The 25,590-nt window shown below is 39.7% G+C and overlaps 2 protein-coding genes across 3 annotated transcripts; one reads left to right on the top strand and one right to left on the bottom strand.

Moving 5' to 3' along the window:
* The first annotated feature begins 2,460 nt into the window (after positions 1-2,460).
* GNG5 (G protein subunit gamma 5) lies at positions 2,461-10,948 on the top strand. Its single transcript, XM_036347713.1, has 3 exons — positions 2,461-2,676; positions 7,394-7,536; positions 10,644-10,948. Exons 1-2 carry the CDS (start codon positions 2,596-2,598, stop codon positions 7,517-7,519), a joined length of 207 nt encoding a protein of 68 aa, XP_036203606.1. The 5' UTR covers positions 2,461-2,595; the 3' UTR covers positions 7,520-7,536; positions 10,644-10,948.
* Positions 10,949-11,766: 818 nt separating this feature from the next.
* Positions 11,767-23,740, bottom strand: RPF1 (ribosome production factor 1 homolog). 2 transcript variants are annotated; one of them, XR_004973851.1, is made up of 9 exons: positions 23,492-23,740; positions 21,614-21,670; positions 19,493-19,573; positions 16,435-16,530; positions 15,665-15,818; positions 13,417-13,499; positions 12,847-13,028; positions 12,181-12,656; positions 11,767-11,997 (listed from the first exon to the last, which is right to left on the bottom strand). XR_004973851.1 is itself a non-coding variant. In XM_036347712.1 (9 exons), the coding sequence occupies exons 1-9, from the start codon at positions 23,705-23,707 to the stop codon at positions 11,956-11,958; spliced, it is 1,038 nt and encodes a 345-aa protein (XP_036203605.1). In that variant the 5' UTR covers positions 23,708-23,740; the 3' UTR covers positions 11,767-11,955. The 2 variants fall into 2 exon arrangements, 1 of the variants encoding a protein (XP_036203605.1); XM_036347712.1 differs by having other exon boundaries at positions 12,530-12,656.
* Between the last annotated feature and the right edge of the window lie 1,850 nt (positions 23,741-25,590).

The raw sequence follows: 25,590 nt of genomic DNA, 5'->3' as shown, positions 1-25,590 counted from the left end.
TCAGTCCGCAGGCCGACGCTCTATCCACTGAGCCAAACCGGTCTCGGCAGGGATTGTTTTCTTAACACATTGTATGCGGGAAACGTATTTATACGTTTTATGTATTTATACGTTCTACCAGTGTAGTAGAGCGCGGGACACGTATTAATACGTTTTTTATAGACCAGCGGTAGAATGCGGGTAACGTATAAATAACGTAAACTAAAGTTATCGTAATTTTACTGAACGTTGCCATTTGCGCAAAAAATTAGCAAAAATGGCCCGCGCCACCTGTTAGCGCGTGATAAAAACTACCCGCAAACAATGTGTTGTTTCCCCTTGTAATAGTTCACTATTGGCGTATAAAAATGTAAATGATTTCTGGATATTTATTTTGTATTTTATATTTCACTGAATTCATTTATCAGTTCTAGTAGTTGTTTAGTGGAATCTTCAGGGAAGCTTAAGAATTTCTGATACTCTGCAGTACTGAGAAATAAGGATTCTGGTGATTTTTATTTCCTGTCTGATTTATAGAGTATACAAAGAGATGCTCAGTGAACTTTAGAAATAAATAAATACTAAAATTGGAAACCTGAAATGGGCTAATTTAAATATACTAATATAGTGGGATCTCACACAAAATTATTAAATGGGTTGGGAGGCAGAGAAGCAGATTTCTAGTTTTGTATAATCTATAAAACCATTCATTCATGTTTCATTCTTTGAGTAAAGATATTTATTTTTAATCTTCCAAATGTGTAAAGCATAAATGAAGTTAGTCAACAAGCCACCAAAAGTGAAATAATTTAAAATGCTGCTGGGGAAGAGGGAGAAGTGATATTGAGATAACTTGTCATATTCTTAATGTATATAATTTCATTTCATTCTCACAAACAGCTCTGGGAAGTTTTATTTCATTTTGAAATGAGGAAACAGAATCTCAGCAAAGTTTGAGTGGCTTGCCCAGGGATACCAAGGATAGATAGGGCCTGAATTCAAACCCTTGTTTATAATCCTAACCATGACATCCATTGTATGAATTAAGTACAATGCTTAAGTACACTGGACATTTTTGTAAAATGATTTAAATTGTTCAGTAAATGAGTTAGGACTTGTTGGCATAGTGCAACTTATATATGGGATTTTTCCCTATATAAAAAATTTGAAATGCATTAATAATGAAATCATTCATATTCATTGAAATCATTAGTATAGTCGTTAACGGGCTGTTCCACCAGAACAGGAAACATTGCCTGGCTCCGTGGTTGAGCCTTGACCTATGAGTGGAGGTCATGGTTGGATTCTGGATGAGGGCACATGCTCGGGTGGTGGGCTCCATCCCCAGTGGGGGGCATGCAGGAGGCAGCCCATCAATGATTCTCTCTCATCACTGGTGTTTCTCTCTCTCTCTCCCTTCCTCTTTGAAATCAACAAGAATATATATATATGGATATAGATATATCTATATAGGTATATGTAGAAATATAAAAGAATAGGAAACACTTGTTCTAAACGCGTTGACATAACACATACTTTCCCCATGGATGAAGCAGCCTATTTTGCTTGATTAATCCTACTATCTCTTTAGAAAACCCCTTTGAAGATCAAGGTTGACAAGTTTGTGAAATACAAAAAAAGCAAATTTTCCCGAAACACAAAAAAAGTTGTTGTTTTTTTTTAAGTAAAATAAGTGTTAACTCCTCAATGAAATAGATAACAAGAGGAGACAGGTGTAGATAGTCAAGCAGCACCTTGGCTTTTTCACCACCTCTTCCAGGAAACCAAGAGGTAAGAGGCAACAGAAGCGGAACCATGAGAAGATCCCGTTTCCTCCAGGGAACCAGCGCCGCCTTGGCCCGCCAGCCGGCGGCTCCCCGCGGGCGGTTACCGCGCCCGCCGTGCCCTCTCGGCCTCAGGTCTCACGGGGGAAAGCAGGCTGTGGACAGGTCGCCATAGGACACAATCGGGTCACGTGGAGGCACCTGTGGGGATGGGGTGACAGTGAGAACCCGGGTGCTTCTAGTTCCCACGCCTCGGCAGGGCTCTCCCTTTCCCTCCCCTCAATCTCTGCCGCCAACTCCGTCAGGAAAACTGGAACCTCCTGGTCACGCCGCCGCCAGGCCTTCGATCAGCTCCCGCAAGCGTCCGGCTTTCACTCCGCGGTCTCCTTGAGGTGCCTCTTGGGTCTCCGCGGCCAAGGACCCGCGCTTTCCCAACCTCTCCCAAACCCGCCTCCCGGGCACCGGACGCAGACTGATCCAGTCTGCGCACGCGTCTCGCGGCTGCCGCTCCGCCCCTCACGCTCCGCCCCGCCCCTCACGCTCCATGCCCCGCCGCCCCGCCCCTCACGCTCCGTCTCCGCCGCCCCGCCCCTCACGCTCCGCCCCGCCCCTCACGCTCCGTCTCCGCCTCCCTGCTTTCGCGTCCCACCGGGCGTGGCGCTGAAACTGCCCGCGGAGGAGGCGCGCATGCGCACCGAGGGCGGAGCCGCTGGGCGAAGGACCGGAAACTTACAAAGTTCTGAGCTCCGCCCCTCGCGTCGCTGCCCCGCAGACTGGCCCCCGCGGACCCGCGACCCGCTACCGACCAATCTGCCCGGCACTCGCGTGCACCATGTCTGGTTCCTCCAGCGTCACCGCTATGAAGAAAGTGGTCCAACAGCTCCGGCTGGAGGCCGGGCTCAACCGCGTGAAGGTGAGTGGGGGCGGGCGGCCGAGGGGGAGGGGAAGGCGGACGTGGCGGTGGGATCGCCGCCGAGCTGGCCGGGGCGGGCGGACTGAGGGTGCGCGCCGACCTCCGTGGGCGACCCGGGAGCTGCGAACGTCAGAGACTTGGCGGCGTGGGTCGGCGCTGGGGTTGGGGGGCAGGTTCGCGCGCCCTTCCGCCCTAGGGTTTCCCGAAGAGGGCCGGCGGCCGGGCTGAGCTGCGGCGTTCCGCATTCTGACCCCCCTTCTCCCCCCCCCCCTCCTGCCCCGCGAGGTGACTCCGCGCTGGCCGGGCCCGCGGCTGCTCCTCCGCGCGGTCCGCACCCTTCCCGTCCCTCTGCCAGCCTCCGCCTCTCGTCGCCCCGCGGGGCTTTATCCGATGATTGAGAACAGACGTATTTTTTTTGTTTTCGTGGCAGACCTTTCCAAACCCACTCCCTGTAGCAGAAGATTCTTACCTCCAGCTCCTCTCATCCACCGAACTTGAGGACGCTTTCTTGCAGAACTTGAGCTACATGTTCGTTTTTGAAACGTCCCGGCGTGTAAGGTTACCTCTGGTGCCTGTATAACCAACCTCGCACCAAGCGTGCATTTCATGCCCGTTAGGCTCAGTGCGCGGAGGTCTGACCTTGGGGGTACCTCCAGGCCGCACACCTCCGGAAAGTGGTTAGGGTGGACCGGTCTTACTTGTTTTGGCATTTGGTTAGCATTGACCTTGTCTTTGGCTATTTTATTTTGGGGCGGGTGGCGGGGGGTGCGGTGGGGGAGCCTTTTGTATGTGTTGGTGTGCGATAACCTGACATTCAAATGCTATTCCAAGTTCCTCCAGATTTTTTTAAATCCCAAGTGGATTGGCTTCTTTCTGGTACAGATCATCTTACGTGTGAAACGCGCCTTGTAATTAAAAGAAGAAACGAGAGTAGAATAGGAATCATTCACTTTGTCCAAAGAAGCAGCCATTTTCCAAGATGATTTGATTCTGAATTCATCAGGGTAGTCTTTACTGCTCCCCGCAATGTCTTGTGGATAAGATGGTCTCCCATTTGCCCATTTCCTTCAGTAGAAATGTCAGGAACCTAACGTAGTTGTGTTCACCTCAGGAGGGAAGGGAAATTCCCATTAGTGTTGGTGTGGGATTCCCCTCCCTGTCCTGTAAGTGCTGTGGACTCCATCGCTGTTTGGAATTCGTTTCTCTAATCTCCAGATTCTTAACCTTGTCCAGTGGTATTTGTGGACAGTCAGGTGTGCCTTTATTATACAATGGAGTGGCCCAGGAAAGAAAAAAAATGCTGCTTGCAAGTTGTAAGTGTTAAGTACGGGTCCTTAAGCCCCAGTCTCCAAGGAAAATGAGATGAAGTCCCCAGACTAAAGGACTCCGAGGGCTTTATTAGGAAGAGCTTGGCCCCTTCAATAACTCCCCAGCATGATGCCTGCATCCTATACTTAATTCTTTAGGAGGCTTCTGGTCGGAACATTAAAGCCACCACAAGTGACTCGGGTTTAGAGTTCTCAATTTGTCTGATGGTAGGGCGAGGCAGAAGGAGGGTGCCATTCAAACCTTGAGACTTTAAATGAGCTTTTAGATGCACAAGGTGGTCAGTTTGATTTCATTTTGTGCATCTTTTTTTATCCATGACTGCTTTCTTTTTACCAGTGATATTTTTAAGCTAGCACAAGTTTACTGTTTAAACCTTTGTTTGAATACAGTTGATAGAAATTGTCACAAGTGCTTGAGAAATTCTCCCCTATGTAGGGTGACCATACAGTTGAATGCCAATCCAGGACACCTTTGGGGCACTAGTAATTATGCCAGGATTATAGGATTTCAGCCTCCTGGATGGTGATCATTACAGAGCCATAGGGGCTAGCAGCTTGTGAGGTTTTTCGAACTTTTGCCTGTTTTCCCCACTCCTTGGAATTCTCACTGACCAGTTCACACTGGTGGTCATTTGGCTGGATTTTGGGGCATTGAGTTGTTTAAATGTCACCTCCGCAGAGACACCTTCCTGTACATCACAGTCTAACAAACCATTCTTTTTTTCTTTAGAGCATCTTATCTGTCTTTTTCTCTGAACTGTCAGCTCCATAACAGCAGGGACCTGGTTGCTTTTATGTATTCCCAATGTCTAGAAGTATATTTGGCACATAGTGGTGCTTGAGAAGTTTGTGAAAGGAAGTTGGAATTTACTACACCTTAGGCAGAAAATTAACAGATACTTTACTGTATTTTTGCTGCTAGTCAATGTGAATGAAATCAAGTTGTAAGACTGTGAAAAATGGTAACACTTTAGCTCTATACCTACCTTTTTTTTTTGGGAGGGAGCAGAGTGGCCATTTATCATAGTAGTTGCTACCAGGTATTTTAAAACTACTACTTTACACAGTTGTTAAATAAACCTATGGAACTCATTACCCTGGACTGTTGTATAAGCCAAACATACACATAGATTCTGAGAGTGGAGTTTAGATTCAGCTCAGGATGATGGATCGTTTTATCAGGTTAATGTACTTTTGTCAGGTACAGCAATAGTCTGCAGGCTTTCTTGGTATAGAGAGCATCTGTGATGCTCTTTACTCCTTTCAAAGGCCAAATACCCCAGCTGGACTGACTACTGCACTCACCTTCCTTGAGGATAGTTAAAACTGAGAATAAATGATTATTTTTCCCATCTTCCTAAACCTCAGTTCAAGACTTAGGATATTTTATTCATTTGGGGCATCTTTTAGTGATCCATATTCTACACCTGAACCCCATTCAATTCATTGTTTTTGTATCCTGCATCACCTTACCAAATATACAAACTAGTGGCCCGGTGCATGAAATTCATGCAGTGGTGGTGGGGGGTCCCTCAGCCCGGCCTGCACCCTCTCCAATCCAGGACCCCTCTGGGGATGTCTGACTAAACTAGCAGTTGGACACCCCTCTCGAAATCTGGGGCTGCTGGCTCCTAACCTGCCTGCCTGCCTGATTGTCCCTAACCACTTGCCTGCCTGCCTGATCGCCCCTAACTGCCTCTGTTTGCTGGCTTGATCGCCCCCTAACTGCCCCCCTGTCGGCCTGGTTGTCCCCTAACTGCCCCCTTGTCAGCCTGGTTGCCCCCTAACTGCCCCCCTGTCGGCCTAGTTGCCCCCTAACTGCCTGCCTGGATGCCCCTTAATTGCCCCCTTGCTGGCCTGGTCTCCCCCTAACTGCCCCCCTGCTGGCCTGGTCGCCCCCTAACTGTCTGGAAGGAAGTCGGATGTTTAGAAGATGTCCAGTGGACCCTGTCTAATTAGCATATTATCCTTTTATCAGTATAACTAGAGGCCCAGTGCACGAAATTCATGCACGGGTAGGGTATCTAGCGGCTGCCAGCAGCCAGCACCGCGTCGCTGACACCCACCATGTTCCACACCCTCTGGTGGTCAGCACATGTCTAACTCTTGGTCAGTTGAACTCCTGCTCGTAGGGACAATTTGCATATTAGCCTTTTACTATATAGGATGTTTAAATGATACAGCTTATAAACAAAGTAAAGTGTAAAGCCATAGGACAGGGGTCCTCAAACTTTTTAAATAGGGGGCCAGTTCACTGTCCCTCAGACTGTTAGAGGGCCAGACTATAGTTTTAAAAAAAACTATGAACAAATTCCTATGCACACTGCACATAACTTATTTGAAGTAAAAAAAAACAAAACGGGAACAAATACAATATTTGTATTTGCATGTGGCCCGTGGGCCGTAGTTTGAGGACCCCTGCCATAGAAGTTCTTTAAGTCCTATTTGGGTGGCATTGTATACACATGAAAATTATTAAATCACACTTAAGGTGCTAGCTAGTTTGGCTCAGTGGATAGAGCATTGGCCTGTGGACTGAAGGGTTCCGGGTTTGATTATGGTCAGGGGCATGTACCTCTGTTGAAGGCTTGATCCCCAGCTTGGATGGGGCACATGCGGAAGGTAACCAGTTGATATTTCTCTCTCACATCGATGTTTCTATCTCTCCCCCTCCTTTCCACTTTCTCTAAAAATCAATAGATATATAGCCTCGGGTGAGGATTGACAACAATAAAATCACATTTAAGGCAAATACAGTTTCTTACAGGCAGGCTGCTCAGTGAAGTTGTTAAAATTAACTGAAGTTTGCTATCAGCTTTTAGTTCCCTGATACTGAGCAGAAAGCTGTCACTGCCCAGTTTTGTAACATTAAACAGCTGATGATGCATGATACCAAAACAGTGAATTGAATGGTTTAGATTTAGAACTTCATGTTCATTCACAGTGGTAGCATTTTTCCGGTAATATTGCTTTCAAGGTGAAGTAATAGTTTGCTAGAATTTTAATGCTTTTTGCTTAAACTCTTATCACGTGTACTGCTTTGGGTACTGCTTTTTAATAAAAAGCAAGGTGCTGCTTCCCTTCAAGGTTGCACTTGAGCAACCTGCTTATGAATAAACTAGCAAGATGTGCTGTACTTTACAGATAAGTGGAATTGTACCCTTTGTACTAAATCATTTGATAATGCTTCTAATAAGCAAAATGAAACAAACTAACCTTAATTACATGCCCTGCTTTAAGAGCTCAGTATGTGACTGATAATCTCCAATTAGTATGTATCTTTTGAGTTAAGAGAAATATTTATTGCAGGTATTTTGAAAGATGTGAGAAAACTTTTTCTGAAAACATTCTTAATCACCTCCCATCCCCTCCCACTTTGTTTTGTGTAGGTTTCCCAGGCAGCGGCAGATTTGAAACAGTTCTGTCTGCAGAATGCTCAACATGACCCTCTGTTGACTGGAGTATCTTCAAGTACCAATCCCTTCAGACCCCAGAAAGTTTGTTCCTTTTTGTAGTAAAGTGAATTTTGAAGGTAAGTTTCCTTACAGTAAAACAGTTAAAACTGCATGAAGCTGGAATAACCAGTTGTCTTTTTATTTGCTTCTGTGCACTTTTGTTTGGCACTGCAAGTTTCCAGTCTTGTTTTGTGAGGAAAGTGAAGGTTGATGGAATTTACTGATTTAGTAGTCAGGAAGACTAATTGTTTCTATCTTACCATAAAGAGGGTTAAATAGATGATTTAATAACCATACAAGAGGATATAGGAGAGTTACTAGAGAATCACAGTGACAAGCTGTGTTACTTTTTATAGCATTGGCCCTAATGGTGTATTTTGAGGGCCCTAAACACTAGTCTAATTTTTGTGTACGTAGCAAATAGTTTTTAAACTTTATAGAATGTTTATGGGGATGACTTTTAAAGTACTACCAATTGATTTGGACTGATTCTGATGTTTTTACTCTAACAGAATTCAGTTATAGGGCAATATAGAAAAGAATTGGGAGTTGTGAATGCAAGAGAAAATGAGACAGTTGAATAAGCTAACTTCTAAATTTTAATCTGTGTCTTCCAGATCAAATGTCAATGTGTGCAAAACCATATTAGTCCAAAAGAGATGTGACCAGAATATGCTGTGGTTACATTTTAAGTGTAACCCAAGGGTGCTACCTTTTATAAAGCCATAGTGCTTTAGTCAGGGTGTATACTCACTAGTATTGACCTATGAGGTGCAACCTTAAACTAATAGTGCTTTAAAAAAACCCAAAATACTCTGTATGGCACACACCCTTTATAAACAGTCTAACTCCTCAAAGTCCAGGAAGCTGCTTCCCAAAATACCATGTTACATAGTTGTGCCCTCCCTAATTACGCTTTGTAGATTTGGGAGTACCCAGGAAGTCTGTATAAGTACAGTATGTTTCCAGTAAATACAGTGATTGGTTAAGATTTTTGGAAACATGGGGGGGGAGGGGGGGTGGAAGCACCTTTGAGTGATAGGTTTTCCATACGGAAGTAAGTCTTTTCAACAGTCTAACTCCTATTAAGCTGTAGTTCCTTGCTTATGGCAATATTAATTCTTCATGGCAGTTTTTGCAATTGCATATTTTTATGGTTTGTTAAACATCCTTTTTAAACTTATGTTCCTATTCACTTAAAAAATGGTTTATTTTCATTTGATATAAAGTACTGTTAAGTAGCCTGACTCTTAACTGGCAGTTAATAATCTACATTTCACAGGAGTCTACAGATAGTGTTTAAATATGGCTGGGATAATAATCCAGGTTTCAAAGTAAAATAATGGTTATTAATCCTGGCAGTCTAATGAAACAGCTTTGTGGATATGATGATTGAAACATTTTTGGCTAGGAAAAAATATGATGTAAAAAAATTTTAGATTTACTATACCTATAAATCACTTTGTTAAAATGCAAATTCTATTTTAGTGGGTCTGAAGTGAGGTCCTACAACCTATGTTTCTTACAAGTTTCTGGGTTATACTACTGCCAGTGGTTTTAGGCCCACAGTGAGTGACATGAGTGCAGAGAATTTACAGTTGAAACGTTATACTCATAGCATTTAAAAATATATGGTTTTTATCAACAGCAGCATAGCTAACTTATCAATAGCTGGTCTAAGGAAAATACAAAGTACCATGGTCAGTATACCTAGAAATAACCATTGTTAGATATTTCCTTTTAAGAGAAAAAAAAATTCTTAAAGATGAGGATCAGCCCCGCACAGAGGTAGTTCAGTTGGTTAGAGCAGTGGTCGCTAACCTTTTGGACCTCACAGACCACCAGTGGTCCACTGACCACTGATGGGCGAACGCTGGGTTAGAGCATCGTCCCAATACACCAAAGGTTGTGGGTTCAATCCTTAGCCAGAGCATATACAAGAATCAAAAATGAATGTATAAATAAATGGGACAAATTAGTGTTTCTCGTCCCCCTTCCTCTCCCAAATCAATCAATAAAAAATAAATAAAATGAGGATTATGGTATGTAGTTTGTTTAAAAACATTTATGAATTTTATTTCATTAAATATTTGTGAGATGTTCAATGGTTGTATTGTAACTGAATTATACTTCATTGAATATTGAAGTTTCCAAATTTGAAGTTACACTGAAGGAAATATGTTGGTATCTATATATTTATATATACTTTACCTATTTAAGGTACATTTCTAGAAGTAAAATTATTCAATAAGGAATGACATTTAAATTTTATTAACACTAGTCTTTTTATTAAACTTCGTTATTTCACCTGGAACTTGATGCTGAGCCCTCGCCAGCCTATTTGCTATTTTCTGCCTATCTTGTTTTTATAATTTGCACTGAATCAAATGTTTAGTTAAACACTTATTTTTCCACCATTGATTGTTTATGCCTCTTGAACATTTTCGCTATGGAATATATCAAATTTTCAAGTATAAAGATGAACTTGTATCTATCCTGAATTAGTTTAGCTTGTTAGTTTTAAAATGATATACTTTTCCTACCTTTCCACATAGATAACATGTGGTATGCCCATGTTTTTATTTTTACTACATATATTTGTTGGTTTATCTCCATATAAATTGTTTAGTCATTTAATTGGCTGTCTAGTATTCATTGTGTATGAACCTTAGTTTATCTAGTCCTGTTGAGTTGTTTAAGCTATTTCCGGTTCTTTGCTGTTAAAATATCACTATAAACAGTATCCATGTACGTTTCTCTTTGAATATAGGTTTAGTTGGGTAAAGAGTGAAGTGTGGTTGCACTTTCTACCTTAGTAGATATTACCAAACTGCTCTCCCCAATACTATTGTTCATTGTAAATTAAGACAGAGTATATTTTAGCAATGATCTTAGCAAGTTAATTTTTAAGTCTTATTATAAACTGTAAATGATATATACTTCAGAGTGGTTTTGAAAATTAAGAGGTGGTTACATTTTACACCATAGTCATTTCCTACCGTTTTTCTCCAGAAACCCTGTGATGTGTCTGGTTTTGTTTTTAAAACTAGATTTAGTTTAATTGAAAGTACTTTATAAACTAACATTCATATGAATGCTGTAAAAATACAAAATGCAGTGCTATTGTTAATCCATTGATTATTTGATATTTTACTCTAACTCCCTTTTTTTCTTCTCATTTCAGGTGTTCTAAACCACTTTTCTTGAACCGGCAAATATTCAAAGAGAGCTAAATCTGAAGCTTGTACAAAAAGGCTTACCCTATAACATGTGCCATACTCTACAAACTTCTGCTTTTGTCAGTCCTTAACATCTACCTCTCTGAATTTTCATGAATTTCTATTTCACAAGAATGATTATTTTATATACACTGGCAGCAGCATACAAATAAAATACTTAGTATAAAAAGTATTTTTGCCTAATTATTGGTAATACACTATGTATTAGTTTGTTTTGAACACCTAAATTAAATGGCAATTTTCCCAGTCATTATGGGCTGCTTTTAGCGTTTGTTCCACCAACTCTTCTCATATAACTTTATGCCATACATTTGCAAAACTGCTAGAAAAGCAAAGGTAAGTTGCACACTTCTTGTAAGAGTCAGGAGAAAGTTGCTCATACTAGTTTCTACTCATATGAGTTATTTACAGGGCTAACTTTGTTTTAATAATAAATATTTCTAATAAACTCCTTTGTGGGTTTATTACCACTACACCTAAGTTATTTACTTTATCTCCTATCTCCTAATAAGGACAGTAAAGACTGGATGTAAGAATTCCATTAGAAGATAGAAGAAAAACTTCAGAGCTTGAGACAATTCCTGAATGGAGTATTACAGTACAGAGTAATGATGTATAATGTAGTAAGAAAAAAGGAACCAAAGATTGGCTTCAATAATTTGCAACTTTGCTTTAAGTCCTTGGTAAACCATTTTGCTTAAAAATTTTTATCCTTCGGAAAGGCTTAAGGAAATGTTAAAACATCCCAGACGTGTGGTCTCCAATCATTCAGAAAACAGTTAAAAACTCTGTGCCAGATCCAAGAGTCTGGTAGAAAACCAGTGGGTTGGTTACATTGTATCTACCGAGCACTGTATTTTCCTCTCGCCCACATGTACCATGAAAGTGTAGATGGTAGAGGGGTGGGGGAGGCCTAGAAGGGATCAATAGGGAAAAAAGAGGACAAGTAATACTTTCAACAATAAAGATTAAAAGAGTGCATATGGGAAAGTCAGATTGAGTCTTGATTCCAACTTAAATTATTCAGTTACTAAAAATAAAAAATTTTAGGAAATCTAAATTGCAACCTACACTCTCACCAAAATACTTTTATTTGTATTTCCTACAGAAACAGTGAGTGGTAATTCATGGCACTTGGTAATTTGTCCAGACACGAAATAAGGTATATGAAATCAGTAAATGCCATTTTGAAGAGTCTTCTGTTACAAATTCAAGATAGGCCCGTTCCGCAAAATCCAGTACTATTCCTTCAGTATTTTATAAGTGGAATTTTCTTCTACTTGTATCCATTTCCCGGGGCTGAAAATTAGGGAGTAAACAAAGTTAGCACACAATCAATGGGTAACAATGCTAAAAATTGTCACTGAAGTATCAGTGTTCAGGTTTAATATAAAAGGTGTTGGAAATTACAGTTCCAACAGATGTGTGTTAAACATACACAATTTTAAAGTAAAAATCACACTTAAGTGAAATACTACTTACTAGATAGAAAATAATTCTCAAGCATGCACCAGAATTAGGGTAGCACAAGCTTATGAATAGGTTGCTGGGTCGAATTCAGTAAATCTATGGCCCAACAATTTTTCATCTTAAAAGTTTCTGGGTGATGCTTCTGGTCCTACTTTGAGAACCATAAATATTTAGGATACTTCAAATGAACCAGGATTAATCACCAGATCCAATTACCACATCAGAAAATGGTTTTTAGCTCATGATGGAAGATATTCAGAAGCATAACTTGAGGTAGAACTCAAAGCTTAAAAAGTACACGATTTCCTTCTCATCCCATACTTAAAATCATCTAAATGGCTTTTCTAGAGTAAGTACATACCTTATGGACCCATTCATATTCACCATATTTAGAATCAAAGGTTCCTTTCTGAAGAGATCTTAATTTCAAGGTAAAACGTGGTCCAAGTTCCTGAATTCCCACTTTCTTTTCACTCTTGAATATGTATCTTTAAAGGTAAAGAAAAAAGTTGAGGAAATTAGTCCGCATTAACCCACCTATTACTTCTTTAACATTTATGATGGTCGAAAAGAACGTATTTCTCATCTGTAATACCTGTCAAAATACATTAGGAACAGGTTTATCTTGAACAGGTATTTCATGATTAAAAGTCCAAGGAGTAAAGGTACCTTCCTCACCTGTGAAATCTGAAGAAGATATAATCCCGTTGATTGTGGAATGTGGCAACCTGCCTTCCAATAAACTGAGGATTATGGGGAAAGAGAGATGCAAACATTCGTCCAACAGAATGACCCAGCCTTGTTGTAAAATTATTCAGAATTATTTCAGGTACGTGTTCTGTGGGGTCCTTGCCTCTTCTCTAGAAAAATCACAAGTTTATTAGCAAAACTGTATCATTGCAATTTTAAGTTTTATAATTCCCATGACAAATGAGAAATTTATCTCAATGACAACCACAAATGGCTTACTACACCCATGAAGTAAGATTATCTAAAAGTATTTTGTATGCTGTGAATGCACCAAAAAGGAAGTTCTAGGAAAGTAACATTTCACAGTAATGAAAGTTATTGCCTGTCTGCCATAACTCAATTATGACAGTCTCACAAGAAACCTGCCAGTAGATAAAACTATTGCTTTAATTAGGAGAGCAAATGCCATTAGTAAAATCAAGCAGCTGATAAGTCAGTCTACTTAAAAGCAAAAACTATGAGGGGACCAATGCCAATCAAGGAATGCCTAAAACTTACCTTAATTTCTTTACGCAGACGAACACTGCTCATTTTAAAATGAGCAGTTGGTCCATTTGGCAAGTGACTCAGAATTAATCCATCTGTTCATAAAGCTAAGAACATATTGAACTCGGATCTAAATTTTGAATTGTTTAAATAATTGATCCTCAAAGGCTCCTAAAATCTGTAGCGAGGTGAATAGGTGGGGTGCATGCATTCCTCTGGGTTAACGGAGATTTTCTTACCAAGCCTCAAACTCTAGACATATAAATCAACATAAATCTTTCAGAAAAATGGATTAGCCTATTGTCCTACCTTTTCTCTTTTCACAATAGGATAAATAGCTCATCAACCCCTTCTACAGGGTGTTTTGAGCATTCAACTAAAGTATGTGAAGCAACTAATGTCCACTACTCTAGCAGGAATGATAAGACAGGAATGGATTCAAGAGTAACTATAGCACTGTAAATAGAATATAAGTTTACCTCCATGTTAGAAGCCTTATAACCGTAAAAATGCACTTTTATATATTTGTATATACATTTTATGTTTGTAAGGTTAGGATATGCTGCCAGCTTTGAATTGATCATCCCACAAAACCAGAGACTCCTAAATTCTCTTCTTGATAGAAATAAGCTCTTATTCTTGTGATTACTGTACCACAAATTAAACTTAGTAATAGCCATTTACTAATTGTCTGCCATGAATGAAATATAAGACACCTACCTACCTAGCAGGGTTGGCAGCCCAAGGCTTTAAAAGTCCTTGATGCAGCAAATTAAGATTACTACCTATACCAGTGATGGTGAACCTTTTGAGCTCGGCGTGTCAGCATTTTGAAAAAGCCTACCTTAACTCTGCTGCCGTGTCACATATAGAAATTTTTTGATATTTGCAACCATAGTAAAACAAAGACTTACATTTTTGATATTTATTTTACATATTTAAATGCCATTTAACAAAGAAAAATCAACCCAAAAAATGAGTTCGCGTGTCACCTCTGACACATGTGTCATAGGTTCACCGTCACTGATCTATACAATATTCCTCAAGTGGTTATAGCACAACCTGATTCTTTGAAATGCCGAACCTTAAAAGATGAGAATCTGATTGTTTTTCAAATATTTGTACATAATATTAGTTTTACAAAACCTACTGTCTGCTTTATAATGGGATCAACACTCCTATTCATCCAGAGTAGAAGCTATGGTTATCTTGAATTTCCTCCTCTCCCACTAAATCCTACTGTTTACATAAGTTCCTCACTTCTACATCTCTCCCTTACTATTACTGTCTTAGTTGATGTCTTTGAGATTTCCCACCTAGATTATTAAAACAGTAGCCTGGTTGGTATGACCGCTCCAACAGTTTTAAGTACATCTTCTAATACAGACTGTAAATCAAGTCTGGACTTAGGCCTTGGTTATAAAACCAAGTAACAAGCTATGGGGCTTAGCTGTGTCACCATCTGCACCAGTTCCTCAGATGCTAAGTGAAAAAAACAAACTAGGTACCTTGATTCTTGGCAGCTACAGCTAATTTCAAGCCACTCTTATCAGCCTCATCTACAGAATAAAACATTGGTCTGACACTCAATGTGGTTCCAAGCTATCTTTCTAACCTGTCTCCTCATGGTGTTTCCTAACTGGTAGGCAGTGATACAATTTCTTACACACCATACATATTAACCATTTTTTTCTTTTACTCATGCTATTTCAAATAGCTTCAATAGTTTACTCATCCAATAATGCCCAATTCAAATGCCACCTCATTTTATGTAGTCAAAATTAAGATCTATATCTCAGTTCTCACTGTTACTTACTATAGCACTTGTCACTTGAAATTGAGTTATAGTCACGTAAATGCCTTTCTTCCCATCTAATCCATCAGCTCTTGAAAGATCTGTTTCTGACAGATACTAGTGCCTATCACATAGCAGATTATCAGTAAATGTTTGAATTCTTCTTTTCAAAGATACACCACAGGTTCAACTTCATGAGGCACAGTCAAAAGTATTTCTGTATCATTTGCACATTGAAAAAATTAATCAAATCTTATAAGGGGGTTAAGAGAGGTAACAAGTCATTTCTTGCAAAATAAATCAGGGCTTGAATCCGTTCTAGAACATTCCTACTAAATGTTGTTTGTGTCAGAAGCAAACTACAAAATTCAAACTTATTAACTGCTGTGCAAAAATTTATGTTACTGCTTATCTCTAACATCAACCATGCAAAATAGAAGCCCTGCCTTAAAAAACAAAGGATACTTGGTGTTTTACGATCTTCATTAATAACGATCAGATCTGTGAAATCTCTTGAGATGCACTGTGGAATAATTCTTTTCAGAGCCAGTCCTCTTCTGTAATAAACATGTGAGTTTGGTATAACTGTGGAAAGCTGTTCACAGAGTCGTACTGTTCTCTGTAAAACAAAATAAAAAAAATCCTCAAAAATGAAAAGAATAAAAATCTTATGTGATATATACTTATCAGGAAAGGCATAATGATTATTATAAGACAATGTTATAATAGAGACCAATGCTAGGACAAGAGTGAAATCTGAACAGTTCCATCCTTTACCAAAGGCTGATCATCCTAAAGCAGTGGTTCTCAATTGGGGGTGATTCTGTTCCACCAGGGAACCTTTGGCAATGTCTGGAAACATTTTTGTTGATTATGACTGGGGGTGGGGGATGGCTGGTACTGGTGGTATCTAGTGGATAGAGGCTAAGGACGCAACTAAGTATCTATAATGAGCAGGACAACCCCCATAACAAAAAATTATACATCCCCAAATGTTAACAATGTTGAGGTTGAAAAACCCTATCCTGAAGAATCAGGCTTAGAAAACAAGTCATTTCTTGCAAATTATCAAGTCATTTCTTACACTGTATTACCAATATTAAATTTTATTTAGCTTATTCACAGGCATCATCTAAGGCAATCTCTAACTCTTCTAAACAGAGTTCCTTTAAATAGTCAAAGTAATAAAAGAAAATTAGGAATTTAAGAACTATACTAATTAATGTATTTATTACCCCATGAGGTCTATCTGATGTTGTAATGAGAATCTTGGGAGAAGTTTGTCTGTTGAAATAAGAAGCAAATTCATCTGTAGCTTCATCATAAGCAACCTAAGAACAGAAAAACAAGTTAACCAAGTCACTGATCTGGCTTTCCCTTTCCCCATACTTTCTTATGACCTCTCCTACAACTCTCCCCCATTGTTCACTTAATTTCAGCATGCTAGCTTCTTTGCTTTTCTTCAAAAAATATGCCAGGCACGCTCCTGCTTTACAGCTTTTGCATAGGCTGTTTCCCCATCCTGAAGTACTTTTCACCCAAAGATGGCTAATTTCTTTATATCCTTCAAGTCTTTGCTAAAAGTCATCTCAATGAAACCTACCCTGACCACTGTATATGAAACTGCAACTCAAACCAACAGAAAAATGGGCACGAGACATGAACAAATAATTGATTAAAAAGACAGGAAAAAAAAGTATGTTCAGCCCGGCCAGTGTAGCACAGTGGTTGAGTGTCGACCCATGAACCAGGAGGTCACAGTTCCATTATTCCCAGTCAGGGCTCATGCCCAGGTTGCAAGCTCCATACCCAATAGGGGCCATGAAGGAGGCAACCGATCAATGATTCTCTCTCATTAATGTTTCTATCTCTCCCTCTTCTTCTCTCTGAAATCAATAAAAACCTATTTTTAAAAAAGAACATGTTCAATTTCATTTTTAACAAGAGAACAGCAAGTTAAAACTACACTGAGATATAATTTCTCACCTATCAGACTGGAAAAAATTATTTGTAATTGCAAAATCTTGATTAAAAGTTTGAAGAGTAACATTTATTTATATAATCTCAAAGTATCTATCCCCCAAATACTTATTAATTACAAAGGGAAAAACTGTAGTTATAATGGGAGAAACCTGGCAGGCAGTTTAATAAAAAGTGATGAAAGTTAACATAACCAGTAATGGGAAAATCACTAATATATGAGTCCTGATAAGAGGCACTGAAATGAACATAACATCACATCTGTAGTATTCCTGTCATAAGTACATAACTGAATATAATCATGAGCAAACCTCCAAATCATTTTTAGCGACATTCTACAAGACTACCTGATCTGTACTCTTCAAAAATGTCAATGTCATTAAAAGCAAAGAATGTCTGAGGAACTGTTTCAATTTAATGGAGGTTAAAGAGTCATTATTATAAAATAAAATGCATGAGTTTGGATTTTTCTTTTGCTAAAAATGACATCATTGGGACAACTGGTAACATCTGGATAAGCTGTACAAATTAGGTAATATTATATATCAATATTAATTGTTTGATTTTGATAACTCTATGCTATGTTTATTTAAAAAATACACTTATTAGGTAAAACATTCTAAAAGTATATAGGAGCAAAGAGGCTTCTTGTCTGCCTCTTTCTCTCAAGCATTTCAGAAAGAATATAAATGAAAGGTAAGTATGGTACAATTTAACATTTAGGAAATCTGGATGAAGAAAATATACAAACTCCTATTTTTCTTATTAAGTCTGAAATTATGTAAAAAATAAATAAATGAATACACATACAAACTTGTGTATATATATATAAAATTGCAAACTCTACTCCAGTTAGTCCTAAATCCTCTTTACCCTATTTGTTAACTCTAGTAACCTATCATCTGCTAACATATCACAACTTACTTATTTTATTACTAGAAGCCCGGTACACAAAATTTGTGCATGGGCGTGTGGGGGGTGTCCCCTCAGCCTGGCCTGCACCCTCTCCAACATGGGACCCTCGGGGGATGTCCAACTGACTCTTGCAATCCAGGACCGCTGGCTCCTAAACACTCGCCTGCCTGTCTGCCTGATCACCCCTAACCCCTCTGCCTGCCTGCCTAATCGCCCTAACCACCTCTGCCTGCCTACCTGATCATCCCTAACTGCTCCCCTAATGGCCTGATTGCCCCTAACTGCTCCCCTGCTGGCCCGATCACCCCTAACCGCCTCTGCCTCGCCCCACACCCGGGACCCAGGATTCCTCCTCCAGCCAGTTGCAGGCACCCAGGTCAGTCGCAGCCGCAGGGGACCATGGGCGGGCAGCTTTGCCCAGGCCACAACTGCAGGCACCTGGGACCTCGGGGCACGCGCCTTGTCCCTCTCCCAGACCTCAGGCGCAGTCTCTGGTGCCCGAGACTGCGGGGTGGGTGGCTTGTCCCTCTCCCAGGCTGCAGCCTGGCTGGTCCCCATTCCTCTCTCGCAAGCTCATTTGTGTCTGGCTGGTCCTCATTCCTCTCTCTCCAGTGTTGAGTGTCTGAGCAGTTCCTGTGCGAGGGCGTGAGGGTGTAACGAGTATTTGCATATTAGCTCTTTATTATATAGGATGTTTCACTGTTTGTCTCTCCTCCTGGAATATAAGCTCTGGGTGGGCAGAAGTTTTGTGTGTATATGTGAGAGTATTTGCATTGATTGATCCCAGGTCTCTAAAACAAATCTCAATACACAGTAGGAAATTAATAAAACATTTGGTGGAAGACTGACTGAGTGAATATTAGGAGATACGTAAAAGAACTATGATAAAAAGCATTGTTTAAAAGCAAACATACAAAATTTTAAAAATATATACAACATTTAAAAAACCTTGATTCTGACTATACTACTGCAAATTTTTTGAAGGAAAAATGTGAAAAGTAGATTATTTTAAAACCAAAAGGTTTTATAAGGACACAAAAAATACCATCAAATATTATCCTTAATTTTCAAAATGTTTAACAGGTGTTACAAAATTCTACAGTATGAGAAATACTTTTCAAATGATATATAAAAAAGAAGTATTATACGCAGATTAAATGACAAAAGGTATAAAACATAATAAATTTCTAGAAAATAAATCACTGCCTCTTTCTATGCAATTACTGGGAAATTTAATTATTAAACAATTGATAGCAAATAAGATAATGTGCCAACATGATAGCTGTATCAGTCCATTATACGAATTCACCAGACAGTAATTTAAATTAGCTGTCAACATATGAACAGATAATTTATCAAGTGTGGCCATCCAAATTTATTTAAGACTTTTAATGTTACCTCTTCATCATTAGGGTCTACTGTGGTTTCATCATATACTCGCTGGTTGTCAATGGTCTTGGGTATAGGCTTTGGTGGAGCCTAAATAAAAGAAAAAAGATTAAGGCTTTGGTGGAGCCTAAATAAAAGAAATAAGATTAAGTTGTAGAAGCATTTTTACATAAATAATTTTTCATTACAGTTGGGAATAACAGAAATTTATAAACAATCCAAAACACAACCTGTTCCTCATTTCAACCCACTGCTACATCAATCCTAACGACAATACCGAGTAAAAGGTTTTTTAATTCTCTGAGCAGGAACACACACGTACTAAAAGAATTGCCAACATAGGATGAAATGGCTTAAAAACAGACATAAGTAGCAGAGAGAAAAATATTGGTCAAAATAACTATCCACTAAAAATAAAAGTTATCAAACAAAATGGAAAAAAATTACAAAAGTAAATATACATGTAGCTTTGTCCCAATAGCTTTCAAAAAGCTATTCAGAATATATATAACAAAAGCTACAAATCTATCTGCTGAAGTAGTAATTCTAGAACGGGGGATTTATGGTAAGGAATGAAAGGGGGGAGCAATTTACACAAAGAAAGATGTAGTATCACTATTGTTCTTTTTTTCAGTTTCATATATTTTTTTTAATGATTAAGGTATTACATATGTGTCCTTATCCCCCCACTCCCATTCTTGCCCTCACCCCGTTGGTGTCTATGTCCAATGGTTATGTTTATATGCATGCATACAAGTCCTTTAATAGATATGAACAGCGAATAGATAGGACAAAGGTCCAACAACATAATGGAATACTTTTAGAATTAGCAATCATGCATACTCAGCTTAGATCAAAAACTGTAAATAAAATGGTATGGATCAGGAATACAGAACTGTAACATACACTAATTAAAATTAATTCAAAGTATATGTACACTAGCAGAGATAGAAGAAGCATGAGTTGATAACCATTTAGGATTTTATTTTTATTATTCTATGAAACAAATATTAAGTTTTAAATCATTTTTTGAAGGAGGCAGTTCTAGGAAGTCATCTTTCAGTACAAAAAAACAGAATGGTGATATTTTCAAATGGTGATCAGCATATTAATTTGCTATAATTGATTATTGAGAGCTAAAAAGAGACTAATATTGCTTGATAGAATTTTGCAGGTCAGAAAAGTCTAATATTGGCAACTTCGTGTTATTTAACCTAATACTATTAAGAGAATGCATGAAAAAGCAAAATGTTTCAGTCTTTATATTTTTCCCTCCTTCAAAAACACTTATCCTTTCTTAGTACCTCATCTTAAGAAAGGGGAAGAGGAAGAGTTGTACGTCTTTAAAAATCTACAAGTATAAATCATAACCTAGAACAAACTATAAGTGAAATGAAACCAAATGAAAATAACTTAGTTGTGTAATAATGTGCAAGTATTTAGTTCTTTTTAAAATTTTCAATAGAAAGATTTCACTTATCACAAAAATAGCCAAATGCTTTCTTGATGCATTATCTCTGCTGTCTCCTTTGCTATAACCCATCCGGGCATATCATCTTCCTTCCATCCCGCCCTTCTCCCTCTTCACAGATTCATGTCATGTGACAGCTCTCATTCTTATTCACCCAATCCTTTAACAGAAGAGTATTTGTCTGACAAAGAACCTTTGCTTCAAATCTCAAGAGCTCCAGCTCTAATTTAGGGAGCTTCCCCCATTCCCAAAGTCAAGGAGATGTGTATGTCTCTACTTCTCAAACACATAAAGTAAAATAAGCAAGTCAAAATATGCATAACATTTATGTTAAAATTTTAAAACATTCAAAACATCACCACTGTGCTTGTTTGGGAACACAAACATACATAGTAAAAGTAATAAAGTGCATGGGAACAATAAGCAGCAATTTCGTGAGTGGTTATCTGAGGACGAAAAAGCAATCACAAACACACAAGGGACTTGGAACAGTATTTGCTAATGCATTATTTCTTAAGCGGAGTAAAGGGTAAAAAGGAGTTTGCTATATTATTTTTATACACTTGAAATATTTCAAAATAAATTTTAAAAGAAAGTCATTCAACATAAATATCAGGGAGCATTCCTTCTTAAGATAGATGGCTAAAAATTTTCTTTACCTTATCACCAAGAGCCTCTCTCTCTTTTTTAAGTTTTTTCTTAGCTGCCAACTTTTCCTAAAAGGTTTAAAAAAAGAAAAAAGAATGAGAGATCATTAGTTAGATCACAAACACACTGAAACTACAAATTACTAATGCTAAGAATACTTACAGGGAGTAATCTTTAATCTTCCTAATTTATTAAAATTAAAATGTTGACATAGATTTTCATACCTAAGTTACTGTAAAACAAGTGAACTGAACAATCAATACAATTTTTGTAACAATGACTTTGCTTCTTAAAAAACAAAATCTAAGTTGACCAATTTTTTTTTTCTGCATTTCTAACAAGTTGCATCTTAATGAAAAACATGGCTATGCTGGCTGTTTCTCTAGGAAAGTACTAAAAATAAATGGGAATGGGAGATTTGTTTTCAGGTTGCTTCCCATAAAAGTACAAATAGCTATCCATATATTTTATAATCAAAAAATGCTTTTAAACTTATTAAGTACTTGCAAGTTAAGATTGTTTGTACTGTGAATGTGTATCTTTTGGAGATTTCTGAACAGAATGCTTAACTGACAACAGAAAATACTCCCCCTCTCCCCCCAGCATTCATTAAGCCTCAATGTATCAGGTCTCAAAAGTCTTCCAGAATACCCTTCCCCCGCACCACAATGGTTCAGGGGTGGGCAAACTTTTTGACTCCAGGGCCACAATGGGTTCTTAAACTGGACTCAGAAGAAGGAGCTGCGGCCGTGTTTCCCGACCTTGCCATGTTAACACTGCTGCTGGTGAAGGAGCGGAGGGGAGAGCAAGAGAACCCTCCGCTCGGGATAGAACAGCCGACCCACGGCCGGTTAGATGCCCCTTCCATGTACTCCAATAGCACGTTAGCACTTAAGGCTCAGTCCAGGGTTTCAAAAAATCTAGTAAGAGGAGGCAGGCACATATAAAGAGTACTATGTGTGTGAACTTTTATGATGTGCAAGAATAAGCAAACTCTTGCTTTCAACGGAAATTTAACCACAAATGAGCACTGTGACCTTAGGCTTTATCTGCTTATCTCCCCATACTTGTTTACCTCACAGAACAGTATGAAGATAAAGCTGTATGCAGGGACCTGGAGAATATAATGCTAATGGAAATAAGCCAGTCAGAGGAAGACAAGTATCAAATCTAACGAACAAAATAAACTGATGAACAAAACAGATCCAGAGACACAGAAGCATGGAACAGACTGTCGAATCTCAGAGGGAAGGCAGGGAAGGGTGGGTGTGTGGGAAAAGATCAACCAAAGAACTTGTATGACAACAGGATGGTGAAAGCCTGAGGGGGGTGAGGGGGAAAGGGGCAGGGGAGGGCGGCTAGAAGAGGTCAATGTGGGAGGGGATGGGGACATATGTAATACTTTCAACAATAAAGATTTAAGAAAAAAAAGGAAATATCAAAATAAAAAGGAGTAATAAGATTACTAGAAACTTTACAGTACTAATTTCAGTACGAGTCGCCGCAGTAATCAGAGAAGCATCACTCTGAGTTTATGCATTGCCTGCATTAGGTTTTAGGCATTAACCACCCGGAGCTGAAGGTGGACGGGACCGCGCGGAGAGGGAGCCTTTGCCTCCCAGGACAGGAGGGAGTACTTTTCACTAGTGGGCGAGCAGGGTTTCTTGCTTTCATTCTCAGCCACGAACCCTAGCCAGGAGCTGGTAAAAAAGGGAAACCGGGCCGCTCCGGCAAAAAGCAGGACAAGGCGATCGGGAGCCCCGCCCAACCCTCCGGCTGGGATCCCTGGGAGGGGAGACCACGCAAGTGCAACACGCCCACCCGCGCCGCCCTCTCCCGCGCGCCAGGGACACTGCGCATGCGCCCTGCCGCCTCCGCCCCTCTGCTACCTTCCGCTGCTGCTGCTTCCACCGCGTGAACATTAAGTGTCGCCGCTGTTTGTTCTTAATCTCGGAAATGCTGAAGCCCGGAGGGAAGGCGGACGCTTTCGGGGCTTGGCCCCCGCTTTCCGTCGCCCCATCCTCACCGACTGCAGCCTCCTGAGGTTCTTCGGCAGCGCTCTTGCGCTTCAGGCCTTTCTTTCGGCTGCCGCCGGTCTTCTCCATGGTGTGTGCTCCTTGACGTCCGTACGGAAACGGAAATAGCTTCCTCCTCCGACCTCTTAGGCTTTTACTTCCGGGGCAGAAAGGTTTTAAAAATGTAGAGTGCCGGGCGGAGTATTTACCCTTTTAAGAAGGTGTTGAAATTTAGGTTTCAAGAAGTTAATGGGGTTGCCAAGCTGTATGGACAGTGAAATGATGAATTCGTGGAATTCTTTATTGAATGTTTTCTATGTTCAAGCCCTCAAAACATTAAAACAGAATCTTTTCAGTAGAGAATTTACATTTTACTAGAGAAGTCTAAAATGAGCTTACAGGTATATAATGTGGTGAGCTATAAAGTAAATAATACACGGTGTGAAAAAAAAATAGAACAGGATAAAGAAGATGAAGGGTAGAAAGGCATGTTGCAGCTTTTAAACAGGAAATCATAGTCCCTGGCTATGAAGGTAGCTCAGTTTGGAGCGTGGTTCCCATGTGCGAAGGTTTTGGTTGATCCTCGGTCAGGAGCAAAGATTTGAAGGAGATAGTGGGGTAAACTGTGGCGTTATCTGGGGGAAGAGCTGCAAACCTTAGAAAAGCTGTCCAAGCAAAGGAAGCACAGTTGCAAGGCGCATAGTCAGTAGCAAGCCTGGCATGTTTGGGAAGAACCATGGAGGCCAGGAGTCAAATGGGAAAGAAGAGGAAGGGGAGGAGGGGGTTAAGAGTGAGAGATTGTGTAGGGGTTTATTTATTTATTTTTTTTACTTTGGTTTTTATTTTATGTGACATGCAGATCTCTTGGAGGATTTGAGAAAAAGGGTAACATGACCTAACTCAGATTTTAAAGGCATTATTCAGACTCTCCTTTTGAGAATAGACTTAAGGGGAGAGAAAGTGAAAGGAGGGAAGAAATGACAGTGTCTTGGGCCAGGGTGGTGCTAATGGAGGGAGTGAGAAGTGGTCAGATTCATTTGAAAGTTCCTGATGATTGAATGAAGGACATGAGAGAAAGAGAAGAGTCAGGATGACTCCAAGACTTTTGAACTGAGCGACTGGAAGGACGGAGTCACATCAGTTAAGATGTGAGAGACTACTGGTGGAGCAAATTTGAAGAGTGAAATCAAGGTTTAGTTCTGTAAATGTTAAGGTTGAGACACTTAGTTATGATTGTTCTCAAGTACTCAATTGGGATGTATGATTCTGCAGCAAGAGAGAGAGGTGTGGACTAGAGATCAAAATTTGGGAGTCATCAGCATACAGGTAGTGTTTTAAACCATGATAGTGAGTGTAGCTAGAGAACTGAAAAGGAGAAGAGGATGAAGGACTAAACCCTGGAGGAGTCCCACATGAAGAGTTGGAAAGCAAAGGAGAATCCAATAAAAGAGAAAGACAGTAGAGAGCCATGGAAGCCAAGTAAAGTGTTTCCCTAATGGTTAACTTTTTTTATTCCTCATTTCAGTTTTATGAAAATGTCCTTCAAACAGAGACAAGACTTCCTTTTGATTGACTACTAGGAGTTAATTTTCCAGAAATTGCCTTAATTTCAAATTATATGTTTCACTATTGACACTGTTTGATAGTCCAGGTCACTGATGGTAGTACTCATAACGCCATGCAGAAGAGGTTTAAGAGAGTGAGGAGTTGTGGGTAATGAAGGCTTCTTATTGATGTACATAACCCAGTGCTATTTCTTAGGCTAAGCTATCTCCCTGTTACCTTTTATTTGTGGACCCCTGAAGATTGGCTTACTTTTCTCTTTATTATTATTATTACTAGAGGCCTGGTGCATGGATTTGTGCACTGGTGGGATCCCTCACAGTCTGGGACCCCTCGGGGATCGGATCTAAGCTGGCAGTCAGACATCCCTCTCGCAGCTGGGGGCTCTTGCAGTCTGGGACCCCTTGCTT

Source organism: Myotis myotis, unplaced genomic scaffold (assembly GCF_014108235.1).
Source record: "Myotis myotis isolate mMyoMyo1 unplaced genomic scaffold, mMyoMyo1.p scaffold_m19_p_2, whole genome shotgun sequence".
In the NCBI taxonomy this organism is placed as follows: Eukaryota; Metazoa; Chordata; class Mammalia; order Chiroptera; family Vespertilionidae; genus Myotis; species Myotis myotis.
This window is presented reverse-complemented; position numbering and strand designations above follow the sequence as displayed.

Coding starts and splice junctions, on each gene's coding strand:
- GNG5 (XM_036347713.1), top strand. CDS start 2,596: ATGTCTGGTTCCTCCAGCGTCACCGCTATGAAGAAAGTGGTCCAACAG. Junction 2,677..7,393: donor CCGGGCTCAACCGCGTGAAG/GTGAGTGGGGGC, acceptor TGTTTTGTGTAG/GTTTCCCAGGCAGCGGCAGA.
- RPF1 (XM_036347712.1), bottom strand. CDS start 23,707: ATGGAGAAGACCGGCGGCAGCCGAAAGAAAGGCCTGAAGCGCAAGAGC. Junction 12,657..12,846: donor ATCTTCTTCAGATTTCACAG/GTGAGGAAGGTA, acceptor TTACCTTTAAAG/ATACATATTCAAGAGTGAAA. Junction 11,998..12,529: donor AATATGAATGGGTCCATAAG/GTATGTACTTAC, acceptor CCTAATTTTCAG/CCCCGGGAAATGGATACAAG.